The sequence below is a fragment of the Sebastes fasciatus genome, chromosome 11 (assembly GCF_043250625.1).
Source record: "Sebastes fasciatus isolate fSebFas1 chromosome 11, fSebFas1.pri, whole genome shotgun sequence".
NCBI classification, from domain to species: Eukaryota; Metazoa; Chordata; class Actinopteri; order Perciformes; family Sebastidae; genus Sebastes; species Sebastes fasciatus.
In genome coordinates, this window is record NC_133805.1 from 19,003,701 (window position 1) to 19,016,573 (window position 12,873).

Below are 12,873 nucleotides of genomic sequence, written 5' to 3' on the forward strand. Positions count from 1 at the left end.
CAGTGGTAGCTAGCTATGCTGCCCACAATGTCTAGACTGGAGACTCCACTGGCAGGAGAGAATGGATAGGAGTAGCATGATGGTGATGATATTAGAGCCCCCTGTCTGCAAACCTGCCTTGGAGCTACGCTGGCTCATTCATGACTGCTCACACAGCTTGCTTACGCTGCTCTGCATACATGTGCTCTCCTTTCACTAGCCTTTTCCTGTGGTCATGAACTGCCTCATCGTTGGATTTAGCTCACAAGGCGATGCTTCCCCCCAACTGTGACAAGAGAAGCTTTAGGAGGTTTATCTTAAGCACCACAAAATAAGACTCAAGTTTCACCTGTTTTTTCAATCCACGTGTCATAATGCTCTCTAACCCCTAGGAGATATATCATTTGGGATTTTGGGTTGAAGACTATTAGACAATAGGGGTGGGAAAAAAAATCGATTCACCTATGTATCGCGATTTTTATTTTACGATTTTTAAATATTTGTTTTTAATACCAGAATCGATACATTTGCTTCATTTGAGTCTATGCAGAGGTAGAAGGAAGTTACAGCTTTTATTGTTGTAGTCTGAGTAACGTAATGTCATATCCGTTCCATATCCGTCAACCAAAACAAACCGCAGCCGAAACGACAAAGCAGAAATGGCGGATTGGTCTGTGTGGAAACGACCTGCACCCTCACATTTTAAATCCAACGTGGTAAACACTACACATACAGTAAAGTATGGAAACACTTTGGGTTTCACACATTAGCCATGATGTCTAGCTCTGCTTTTCCTGGCAAAGCTGCATGCTAACTCTGACACGGACAGGAAACGTATCGTCTTGCGGTAACGTGCGGTCAAGCCAGCCGTCACTCGCATCTCCGTGGTCAAATCAGCCGACGCTACAACTGTAGCGCACCCATATACTGACATTTATGTTAAATGCGTTCCAACGGCCCCGACGGAGGAGACCATGAATGTATAAAGAGAACAGAGCTAATGGGAGAGCTAGCTACGCACTTGGCGAAGTTAGCGGAAGTATATACACGTGTGACTACGTCCAGTTTTCAAAATAAGGTGTTAACAAAATGAACTGTATATACTAAATACATATATAGAAATAAGATTGATTGGATTATATTCACCAGAAGTATAAAACATTACATGTCCCTTATAAATTAAAAGAAACACCCCTAATTTGTGAGGGAAATGTCTTAATAAATAATCCCTGACAATGACTGATATATTTGACTTCAGGACTTCTCTGACTACACGCATGCTGAAAATTAAACCTTTTTACTGTATTAATTAAGATATTTTCCAAAGTAAAAGTCCCTTGAAGTGTATGATTCAACTTTTTCCTATGGTCTAGTGTTAAAAAAGTTTTAATCGTAATTGAATTGGCACCCAAGTATCTTGAGAGTATCTAATCGGGAGATAGGTGAATCGTCCCAGCCCTATTAGACAAATGGTTAAAATGTTATCTTATTTTTTGCAGTGTGCTTGATATTCCTGCCCCAAGTAAGAGGGAATTTTATTTCAATAATGTGCTGAAATTTACTTATATATTTGCAGACTTGTTTTACCTATGGCTTTGTTATGTGAGATCATGACTACGCTGCCAACCGCGCGCACATGTAATGTAATTAAAGTCATTAACCAGAGCTGTTTATCACCTGCCAGGATTCTCCACCACTCAGGGTTTAACAGCAGGCTTACCGTGACTCAACTGACAGATGCTGTTAGATCCATTCTGTGACTGCAAGTTAGACCCGACTTAAGGCCTCTGCTGCATTAATCAAAGCCGCGTATTTATCTTAGCCATTACCTTATTCACTGTAGACGATGTAGGAAGCAGGGCGTTAATATGAATGAGAATGTGTGTTCGGCTTGGTCAATAGTTGAAGGCTGGAGATGGTTGGAGGCCCATCTCCTAATTGACTTTCTGGCATCGGCACCGGATGAGCACCTGCAAGCTGCACAGTCATGAGCCCAGAGCACACAGACCCTGGGATGTTGGTTGTCATGGTTACTCCCTTCCCTGGCAGAGATGCTTAGCAGGTGCATGCGTGTGTCAGGATCAGTGTGACATGGGAACTTGTGGATTGAAATGGTGGGTGCCTCGTTAAGACTGGGCTATCTGTACGGTCAGAGGCTGTCTGGCAGAATATTGGCTCGGTGTGTGGATGCCTGATAGCCAGGAATGACTAGTTCTATTCATGCCAGACTAGTCAAATGCATTGATGTCTTTAATACAAAACCAAATGGAGAGAGGGGATAGGAGATGCTACAAAACCAAATGAAGAGAGAGGATAGGAGACACTAGATTAATACTAAAACACCGTAGGAAGCGTATAAAGGCTTGCCTCATTGTGACTGCTTGTTACTCGAAAGCCACTCCTTTTCAGTAACACTTCTGTCACATCCTTTTCAAGGCTACTGCAACATTAAATCCGAGCAGTGAAATTAATGTTATATCCATATATAATGTATAACCTTTACTGATGCTGATCTCGAGCCGTATAGAATTCTCTTTTCCATTTATTGGCTCAAGAGATAATTGATGATCTGCAGGTTGAGATTTTAGTCCTTCAGTGGTTTTACTATAGGGAGAAGAGTCACATCGGTTTCAATGGAATTGCATTGCTAGGCAACAGCTTGGGTCCACGTTTACTTCCGGTCAGCTTATGTCATTCACATAGGTTGCGTCCGAAATTCCACACTAACATGCTATTTAGCACTCTAAAACAGTATGTGAGAACTGTTTAGGATGTCCGAAACCATAGTATGAAACCAATAGTACATGAATTGCATACTATTTCCGGTGAAATATTACAGTATGCAACACGGGACACTACGGCGGCATAAACATCCCACAATGCAATGCGGTAATTCATAACAGACGTTGACGGACAGCTCGGTAACGTCAATAACACTTCAATTTAAGTGTTTAAGTATAAGATTTCACTTTACTAGGCGTAATATATTTTAAATTAATTCAGACTTTGATTCTCACAAACCGTCATTTTGGTCACATGAATTTGGCACAGGTTACCATGGTTACGCATCTCCAACCGGCAAGGAGGCTCTCAGGAAGTGAAATGTAAATTACTGCTCAGTGCGTCCAAAAAGATACATACTACTGTTTATCCACACAAAAGTATGTTGAACGATAGTACATATATTGGGTAGGTAGTGCATAGTATGCAATTTCGGACTCATGATGCAAGAAGAAATATTTCTTTTCTCTCAACCAGTTTGACTGCCAAGCACAGAATTTCCCCATGGTCCACTATTTTTTTATTCCCTTACCAGTTTATCTTTAATGTGTTCAGTCTCTCCAGCCTTTTAGTTCTCTCTATTGATGAATAAATATCCATTTCATTGTATGTAATCTTTTTGATAATGAACCCTCTTTCTTTTAGAAGTCTCAGTGGGAGAAGACGTTGAGAAGCAGGTTACTGAACCTTCTATCAACAAAATCCTAACAGAATTCAAACTAGGTTTGTACACACACACACACACACACACACACACACACACACACACACACACACACACACACTAATTTGATATTGTCTAATTTGCATTGTGGAACCTTGTATTGATTTGCATTAATGTAACAGTGATTGTTGTTGTAAAGTTTGTGTTGGTAAAGTAGTGTTATTATGGTAAGGATGGCCTTTGAGCGTGGTGAACAGCGTTACCATGGTTTTGCACTCGGCGGCTCACGTTACCGCGGCCTTGGAAAGAGAGGAGTGAGCGGAGGGGTTTTCAGTTGTTTGCAATCTGCAACCACACCAGTAGATGTCGCCAAATCCTACACACTGTACCTTTTAAAATGCTTGGACAATATTAGCATAACACTTGATTGGTTTACACTTCTGTCCTCTACCCAAATATGTTCTTCTGACCACCGTGTGTTTCCTCCTACAGAAACAAAACCAGCAGCAAGAGCCCAGCTTACAGCTACAGAGAGTCCTGCGTCTTCAGCGACTCCCAGCCAGGAGTCTGAGTCTTTTCCAGCCCAGCTCTCTATGGAGACACTACAGACACAGGATACCACGTTACAAATCAAACCAGCAAAGACAGAGGCCAGCCCCGAGCAGGGCATGGCCGACCCCAGCACAAAGGATTTTAAGGCCATCATCTCAACCACCAAAGAACCAAGTACTGCATCAGTACCTTTCACGGACCAACCAATGGAAGTCTCACTACCCCAGCCTTCAAGTATGGATGTAGTCAGGGCTTCATTCCTGGAAACTGCTCCAGAAGAACTTAACAAGGAGAGGATGGAGGGCATTTTTCACAGGAACCTGGCAGAGACTGATACGCCCTCAGCCTCTAGTACACCAGAGGAGATGTACACTACACCGGAGAGCAAGCCCAGTCTGTCATTTCAGCCTTCAGAGGAGAAACCACTCAAGACATCCGTGGAAAGGTTGGCGGAAATGGTTGCCTCTCCTTGCCACTCCTCCCCTCTGGGCCGAGGGGCATCTCCCAGAGAGCTGTCTCAGACACAGATCCTACCTTCACTGGACCACAGCAGTGTAATAACCACCACCACCCTTATACCACTCACCCCGAAGATTGGAATGGGAAAACCAGCCATCACTAAGAGGAAGTTTTCTCCTGGGAGGCCAAGGGTGAAACAGGTAGGAACCTGTTATCATGTCACAGAAGACCACTGTTTTGTTTCCGTGTCATTGACAGGCTCGTTCTGCCTCATTCGCTGTCCCAGCCCAAGTAATACACCCCTGGCTAATATTGATGCTCTTACCTTGTGTACTCCTAAATGATGTGAGTGCAAGTCTCCTCAGTGTTCTACTCTATGAAGGTGGATAAGGTGTTTTGGTGGTACTGGGTTGGTTGAAGCGGCTTATACGGTTATGTTTTTATATTTTTCTTTCTATGGCTAAAACACCTTTTCTTCAGAGTCTTCACCATATTCTTCCTCATTTCACTCTGTTGTGTCCACGTCACAAACATGTGCCACCTTATTGTCCCAGGATGAGCATTCATCAAGTCCCACATTTCAGTGATCATTACCATTTCCATGTCCTAGTTATCTCCTATTATACCATCAACTGCAGTGGGCCACAAGTGACTGTGAAAAAACTTTTAATCCCCTAATATTAGTGTCCCAGTGTCGTTAAAAGAAATGGATTATAATAGAGACGCTGCATGTAGACTCTCTCAGACAAATAATAATGGGAATAGAATCACACCCATGGCTATAATATATTATGAATGATGCTGGTAAGGATAGATTAATTGAGTTAGCAAAATGTGTTTTTTTCCCCCCAGATACATCCCATCTCTTAAATAAACATTATATGGCTCAAACTAATTTGTTACACATGGCCTGGGGGAAATCTATTCCAGAAATTTGAATGTTGCTTCTCTTTAGTCCGATGCGCTCATGTGCTGACGCAATTCCCCTTGTTTTGTCAACATGCCAAACACACGCCGTCGTCATGACGAGAGGATGTAGGGCCTCTTTCTTGCTGTATGGTGCCATGATGCCCTGGCAAATTATGCTGTGTAAAATGCAACTAACACAATTGTGCTCTCCAGTTTTGCCTTTACAAAGACTCTATTAGAAACCTGTATGCATGAAAACTCTAAGGATTGGCTCTAACACAGGCCGTAACCTAATAACCTGTTCATGTTTTGGCACATCCGATGCTTTCTAATACTTAAGCCCTGCATAGATGGATGTGTACCGAGTAGTTCCCAAGCGGCTACATTAGAAGCTCACTACATCTCTCTAACATCTTTGTATGTTTTTGTTTCTTCGCTGGCTTTGTTTTTAAGTTGCTGCATTTTGTCGCCCTCCTCCCTCCCTCTCTCTCACTCTCTCACCCACCCCCTCCCCTTACCTTAGGGTGCATGGAGCCCCCATAGCAGTGTGAGCTCCCCCTTGTCCTGGTCGCCAGACCAGCTAGAGGGGTGGGACATCTCAAAGGCGAGGCATCCCTCTGGCAGCCCCGGCTGGAGCATCAGAGTGGTAAATACTGTGGCTCACCAGAGACGGCGGGGCAGCAGCTGCCCTCTGTTAGCCCTCTGTTTACCCTCGTGACACACACTCCCTGAGTGTTCCTGAACGTCACTGAGATGTATATCATAGCCTAACAATCACCACCACCTTACAGTGAGAAGAGGAGATTCAATGACCAATCGCTAAGCTAATGACTTTATGAAGTAGAACCGAAAGATATGGCTGTATTGAAAATGGGTTTTGCTGGCTTTGCTGTTGAATTGATAGATCAAGGCCTTCCACAGTCTAAATATCTGGCTAATAATTTTTACGAATGAATGTGTCCTGTTTCCTCTTTGTCAGCCGTGCTCTCTCCTTCGTCTTATTCAAACCTGTTAAAGTATTTATTTATATACTTTTTTCTTCTTTGATTTTGACTTTGTGAAAAGTCTGTCGCAGTTGGTTGCCATGGTGACAATCATTACTCTTGGCAAGGCCGGGGTGAGGGTTAATTTGTCTGCTGTGGTAGGGGTTCAGTCTAGGTTAAACACCATTGAACAGTGTGTCTGTATGGAGGCACAGTGGATGGGAGGGTCTTCGGTTTGGGATTGGTGTCTGAGGAGGTGGGGTAACTGAGGAGGGGTTTTAGGGGCAGGAGCTGGAAGATTCAGTTAGACTTAAGTTTGACGGGAGGCCTCCTGTCGGAAATATGCCAAAGGCACAGTGGATCTCACATTGCTAGAACAACAGCTGAGAGGCCTTTTCTCAAGTCTCTCTTCCTGGCTGTCTGGCTGAAATTGTAGTGTACCTCTCAAATAACCGTAATTTCCATCAAAAATCAAGTATCAGGTTGATTGATTTTTTTTTTTCTTGATGTAAAAATATCTAAGAAATTAAAGGGGAACTACGCACATTTTCTGAATTCATACCTGTTATTCCTATGGTCTAAGACAGTCATAAAAATATTGGTAAACATGAACAACTCTCTCCCAAATCCAAAAACTAGAGTGCTAAAACTCAAATTTCTGATGTCATCAAGTAAAAAGTGTGGAGCTGCTCCATAGACAATGAGTTGGGAAAGTTATAGGTGACACTGAGAGCACCCAGTGGAATGTTCTGAGTATATGGGAACATTTTCTGTTTCACAACTGACAACACTACAATAGAATAAAGCTCATTTGGGTCTAAAAAGAAAACAAACCTTCTGTGGGTCACAAAAACAGTCTCCCATTCATTGTCCATGGAGCAGCTCCAGACTTAACACCCTATGACCGCACAAGTTTGAGACTTACTTCTCTGGTTGAGAGAGAGTAGCTCATGTTCACGAGTATTGATTGAACTTTACTAGGTCATGGAAATAACATATTGGAAGTCTTAATTTAGGTGGTGTTTCCCTTTAAGATTTCTGATGTAATCTTTACCCCCTTTTTTTTTTTTAATTTACAGATCTTTTCAAAGACATAACAATGCCAACATAAATACTTGAATGTAAATCACTTATGATCCAAGGTGCACTTGCAGCATCAGCTTGCATCCATACAACCAACACTACAAAATGGCTTTACCTTGCTACAACTGGATGATCAATGCTCTTCCTGTTGTGCAGCCTGTGGATTCAGAATATATACAGACCTAAAAGTGGTGAAAGGTTCCTTTGAAATCTTTGTCTGTCCACTGAGCAAACTATGGCTTGGAACGATTCAGGGTGTGTGAAAGAGAAACAAACTTTTGCAAACACGTGGAGCTTGCGTCTGCCCATTTCAGTTTGTACGATGGAGATCATGTCATTATCCTGTGCTCCCCCTACAATGTGTCTATATCCACTCCTCGTACTGCACATTTTCTGACTTTTCTTTGTCTTTCCTCCACAGGGTCGAGGCTCAGGCTTCCCCGGGAGGAGGAGGCCCAGAGGGGCTGGTCTGTCAGGTAGAGCTGGACGCGGCAGGGCCAGAGGCAAGAATGGAGTGAGTCCCGGCATGAACCCTGGGGTATGTGCTGTCAGCTGGCTGACATCTTGACATCTTCGGCAAATATTGCACAATATGCAAAGCAGTGTTTGTTTTCCCTGCAGCTGAAGACGTGGATGCTGTATTGTAAGCAGCATTGATGTTAATGACAGAGTAAACTGTTTACTGGTTTAATTTTATGGTAAAGACTGCACATTACCTGAGGGCCATGATGACTCAGCATTTGTGAATAATAGATAGTAATAGCTGATAGTAACTATGTGTATCCTTAAATGAATCATATTAACTCTTATGACTATGTGTCGTGAAAATTATGACACTGCTTACATCATCATCATCATCACACTATGTCATGTTTGTTTATTTGTGTATTTTCATCACTGATCTGCAGGTCATCACAATAGAAACACCATACCCAGTCAAGGACGAGGAGGAGAACGCCATGCATAACACAGTGGTCATATTCTCCAGCAATGACAGTTTCACGCTAAAACAGGTTTTTGTTTGTTTATTACTTAAGAGTGTTGCTGATGTATTTCATTTTGAATCCTCATCCATTAATTTCTCTATTCACTTAGATGGCCTGACATTAAATCTGTGCTTAAAGACCCACTGGAGATCATTAATTGAGGAGAGATACTGCCTGCAGGAAATGCAGTCGATTATGTAACACAGGATCATATTAAAATGTTATTGTTTCTTACTTTCTGCCTTCAAAGTTCCTGTACTGAATTTATTTCTGTAAAGAATAACTGACTTATAGCTACTGTCCAATATTCATCAAGGTTTTAGAGACAGCAGTAACTGTGAAGTGAGCAATAGCAGTCGAGCAGAATTAGTAATTCAGAGGTTAAAATCCTGTATTGTTAGAGAATATCTATTCATATACAGCGACTAGACAATTAAACAATACAGCCGAGGTGCTGCCTACCAAGGCACCAACCCCTCAATGGCTCAAGTGAAACCGATCAGTGCTTAAGAGACTGTTCTGTCGAGCTCTCAGCTGTGAATGTGGGTAAAAAGGGTTCACTCAATCAGTAAATAGGTATATTGGAAACCGCTTATAGTGATCACGTCTGTCCGGGTCAAATTGATCACTGTAAGCGGATGATTACTATAACCAAATTTTTGTTGTTGTGCATCATTTGTCATGCAAATTACCATCTAATTGACATTTGTATATTTATTACATGAATACAAAGTAATGAAACAGACTGCTTCGCAATTTACTGGATCGCTGCCAATTCTTCTGCCTTCTCCCTCACCGAGGGAGAGGTATTGCTGTTTTTGGCGGGCTCTGCTACGCGAGCGTGCATGCAGAACGGTGCCCCTTTGCCGGGGATCTTCGCTCGCTCACCTGGCAGCGGCATGGAGGGAGACGGGCGCCGGTCTGCATGTGTGCCGCAGAGCCGATTGAGGATCGGCAAAGTTTCACTTGGGGGGGCATTATGTGACCAGACATTATCAATCCACTTGATGAGGGCGGCTTCAACCACAGGTGCTTTCCCCGTGCGCATTTGTTTTTATTCAGAGAAAATTACTTTCCTTTTCCCGTTATATCAATGTACATGCAGCACAGGTATCCAGCCGGAACGCAGATGCTCCGTGAGGCAAAGCATGACAAACTGAGACTGAAGCGGACTAGTTTCTTTGTTTCGTTTTTCAACACAAAAACTTATATTAACTGAAAAAAATAGGAATAACAAAAATGGTAGTATTCTAGCTTTTGAATTTCAGTGTCTGAACTGAAATGCCTTAGCAAAATGCAGTAACTCCTGATGTCTCATTTCCTTTCAGGACATGTGTGTGGTGTGTGGGAGTTTTGGCCTTGGTGCAGAGGGCCGTCTTTTGGCCTGCGCTCAATGTGGGCAGTGCTACCATCCATTCTGTGTTGGCATAAAGGTACATTTACTATTGACCTTGTACACCACGCACACAGTATACTAGAAGTACACAGCAGAAATACCATTCATTGCACATAGGCCTACACATAAATGTCTCATTGCTACTTTGACAGATCACCAAGGTGGTACTGAGTAAAGGCTGGCGTTGTTTGGAGTGCACGGTTTGCGAGGCCTGTGGCCAGGCCACCGATCCTGGCCGTTTGCTTCTGTGTGATGACTGTGACATCAGCTATCACACCTACTGCCTGGACCCTCCGTTGCAAAACGTGCCCAAGGACAGCTGGAAGTGCAAATGGTGAGTGATGTGTGATCATCTCAGCCAAATTAGCTTCAAACAGACTCTCATTTAAATTAGAATTGAATTTAAGTTTACTAAAAGCATGCAGCAATAGTACATATTGATCACTCTGTTGTTTGTTGTTATAGTAAGCAGTTAATGCAATTCACCACACCTCATCCAGATCAATAAATAGCTCTCTTTTTAATTACCCATCTTAGTTTGAAAATCACCCCAAAAAACCTTCTTCTCCAACTATGCACAGGCATGTAAAGTGAACATGTTTATGGAGAGGGGATCAGCTGACTTCAAGATTCCTTTTGAAAATGACAAATGAACAAGAAATATTCATAATTCATATTTGCAGCATGTGGACAGTAAAGTGAGTCGGCGGGGTTCTTGCAGCACAGTTAATCTGTGTTATCCTCTTAGAAGCAACCTGGGTAGAGTGACCTCTGTCCTCCCTGTCTCCTGCAGGTGTGTGTCCTGTACTCAATGTGGCACCACTACACCGGGCCTAAGGTGTGAGTGGCAGAATAATTACACCCAGTGTGCACCGTGTGCGAGCCTTGCAACATGCCCCATCTGCCTGGTGGACTACAGCGAAGGCACTGTGATTGTGCAGTGCCGCCAATGTGACAGGTGTGTTTCTACAAAACGTGTCGGCTCAGGATAACTGGTCTCTACTAATTCATACGTAATTGGTTCTTATCTAAACCTTCTCTTCTACCCACAGATGGTTCCATGCATCTTGTCAGGGTCTCCATTCAGACGAAGATGTAGAAAAAGCTGCAGACAGTTGCTTTGACTGCACAATGTGCCGAGCTTTTAAGACCACTAAAGGTGAGAGCGCAGTGATTCCTCCACACGTTTTTTGTGTATGTGTGTGTGTGTATAATGTACAGTGAATAGACTCAACTATTGACTTTTGATCTTCCCATCTCTGCTGTTTTGTTTTTAATGGCTTTTGTGTGTCCTGTGCTGCTGCAGTTGTGACCAAGGCCAGAGACGCCATTGAGCCTGTAATGATGACGCAGATTGTCACAAAGGCTAAAGAAATAGGTAGGTTCAGAGCTTCAAAATCAATGGATTATAAATAGCCTAAAAGAAAATGTTTCTCTCTACAATATGGTGATTTGGCTATACGTTTATACAGTATATGCTGATTCTAGCCACGATTGTTTTTTGGTCTTTTTAGATCTGTCTAGGACCTACACCCAGGATGGTGTTTGTTTGACAGAGTCGGGGCTTTGCCAGCTCCAGAGCTTGTCTGCGACGGCGTCACGGCGCAGGAAACCCAAGCCGAAGCTGAAGCTGAAGATCATTAACCAGAACAGTGTGGCAGTGCTTCAGGCTCCTCTAGACCCCCTCTCAGAGCTCTCTCGTGATGAAGACATAGAGGACAACAGAGGTACTTGTTTTCTCGCACAAGCTTCTTCTTTCATATCAGTCTGCTTATCAGTGGCCTTCAGTACAATAGTGACTTGGACTTGGCTTAGAGTATTGGCTTTTTGTGTGTATTTTCTTTCATCCAGTTTGACTTTTAACGTTTTTCACCATTAATACAGCTGCACAGTTCACACTTAAAATTACTAAAACCGATCTAATTCTGATGTGTTTGACAGTTCTGCACTTAAAGGGCCCATAGTGTAGAAAGTGAAATGTCTTTTTTGATTATAAAGCAGGTGTAGGTGCTATATAAAATGTTAAAGTATCAAAACGCTTGCTGACATTTTCTCGAATATCATTAGTTGAAACTGTTGGTCGCTGCTTATTTTGCTGCGCTTTACAAACCCAATCAAATGTTTTTTAAGCTCTACAGTGTGTTTCAATAAATAAATACAAGTATCAGGAATGGGTTTTGCTTCAGATATTCAATACCAATTCATTAAAAAAGAGTACCATGATCAGCCCTGGTACGATCCAGATGATCGGCATGGGATACCCCTAATTTGTAGTAATAAAATTAGTTTATTTATTTAAGTCAATAGGTTGAAAAAAACATGACATTACTGGCCATTAAAAAAAGTGTATGGGAAAAGAAAGTCTCACTGGAAAATAAGGTCCTTAGTAATGGAACTGGTGAACTTAATTTCAATCAGGCTAATGTCCTGCCACTGAGTGCGGTTCAGATAGAATTGACCCTGGTGGTTGCGTTGAGGGGCCTGGCCAGGGTGTTTTCTGCCGCAGGGCTGTCACTCATCATCAACGCTCTCTCCGTCTTGCAGAGGCGGAGCTCCTAGACTGTGAGGCAAAGTCTGACTCGAGCCTGGAGCGAGAGCCAGCAGAAGACGACTCCAAGGGGGCCGACGGCGGCAAGAAGAGGAAGAGGAAACCGTACCGGCCGGGTAGGGCACCTGATTGAAGGAGACAGCTCCTCTGAAGCGTAAAATGGTGCAGTACATGCCCGACGTTGTAGCTGTAGCAAAGCACTGCCATCTCAGGGCCTCTGATGTACACAGGGCTCTATCTAGTGTTTCTGAGCCCTCATGCTGAACGCACTGGACAATTAATAGAACCAAAGAATCAAACTCAAATCATATCACCTCCATGATTGAAATAAAAAGTGCTTTTTTGGGAGTATATTTGTTGATTAATTGCTAATAAAGGAATCTCCTTCTCAAGGCATTGGTGGGTTCATGGTCCGCCAAAGGAGCCGTCCAGGTCAAGGTCCAGGCAAAGCCAAACGAGCCCTCTGCAGAAAGGATTCCACCGGCTCCGTGTCAGAGAATCCCTTTGGAAAAGACGAGGGTCTGTACACCAAG

At 43.0% G+C, this 12,873-nt stretch overlaps 1 protein-coding gene across 9 annotated transcripts in view; it reads left to right on the plus strand.

Moving 5' to 3' along the window:
- kmt2cb (lysine (K)-specific methyltransferase 2Cb) overlaps positions 1 to 12,873 on the plus strand; it is a 78,538-nt gene that overhangs the window by 33,401 nt on the left and 32,264 nt on the right. For 7 of the 9 annotated variants that reach the window (XM_074651344.1, XM_074651345.1, XM_074651348.1 and 4 more), the window contains exons 13-25: positions 3,406 to 3,483; positions 3,917 to 4,635; positions 5,868 to 5,990; positions 7,832 to 7,948; positions 8,319 to 8,423; positions 9,725 to 9,829; positions 9,945 to 10,126; positions 10,586 to 10,750; positions 10,845 to 10,951; positions 11,099 to 11,170; positions 11,307 to 11,519; positions 12,337 to 12,456; positions 12,734 to 12,859. In XM_074651344.1, the coding sequence (XP_074507445.1) occupies positions 3,406 to 3,483; positions 3,917 to 4,635; positions 5,868 to 5,990; positions 7,832 to 7,948; positions 8,319 to 8,423; positions 9,725 to 9,829; positions 9,945 to 10,126; positions 10,586 to 10,750; positions 10,845 to 10,951; positions 11,099 to 11,170; positions 11,307 to 11,519; positions 12,337 to 12,456; positions 12,734 to 12,859 (2,232 nt within the window). The remainder of the gene's footprint in view (positions 1 to 3,405; positions 3,484 to 3,916; positions 4,636 to 5,867; positions 5,991 to 7,831; positions 7,949 to 8,318; positions 8,424 to 9,724; positions 9,830 to 9,944; positions 10,127 to 10,585; positions 10,751 to 10,844; positions 10,952 to 11,098; positions 11,171 to 11,306; positions 11,520 to 12,336; positions 12,457 to 12,733; positions 12,860 to 12,873) is intronic. The other 2 variants (XM_074651350.1, XM_074651352.1) reach the window with 1 other exon arrangement.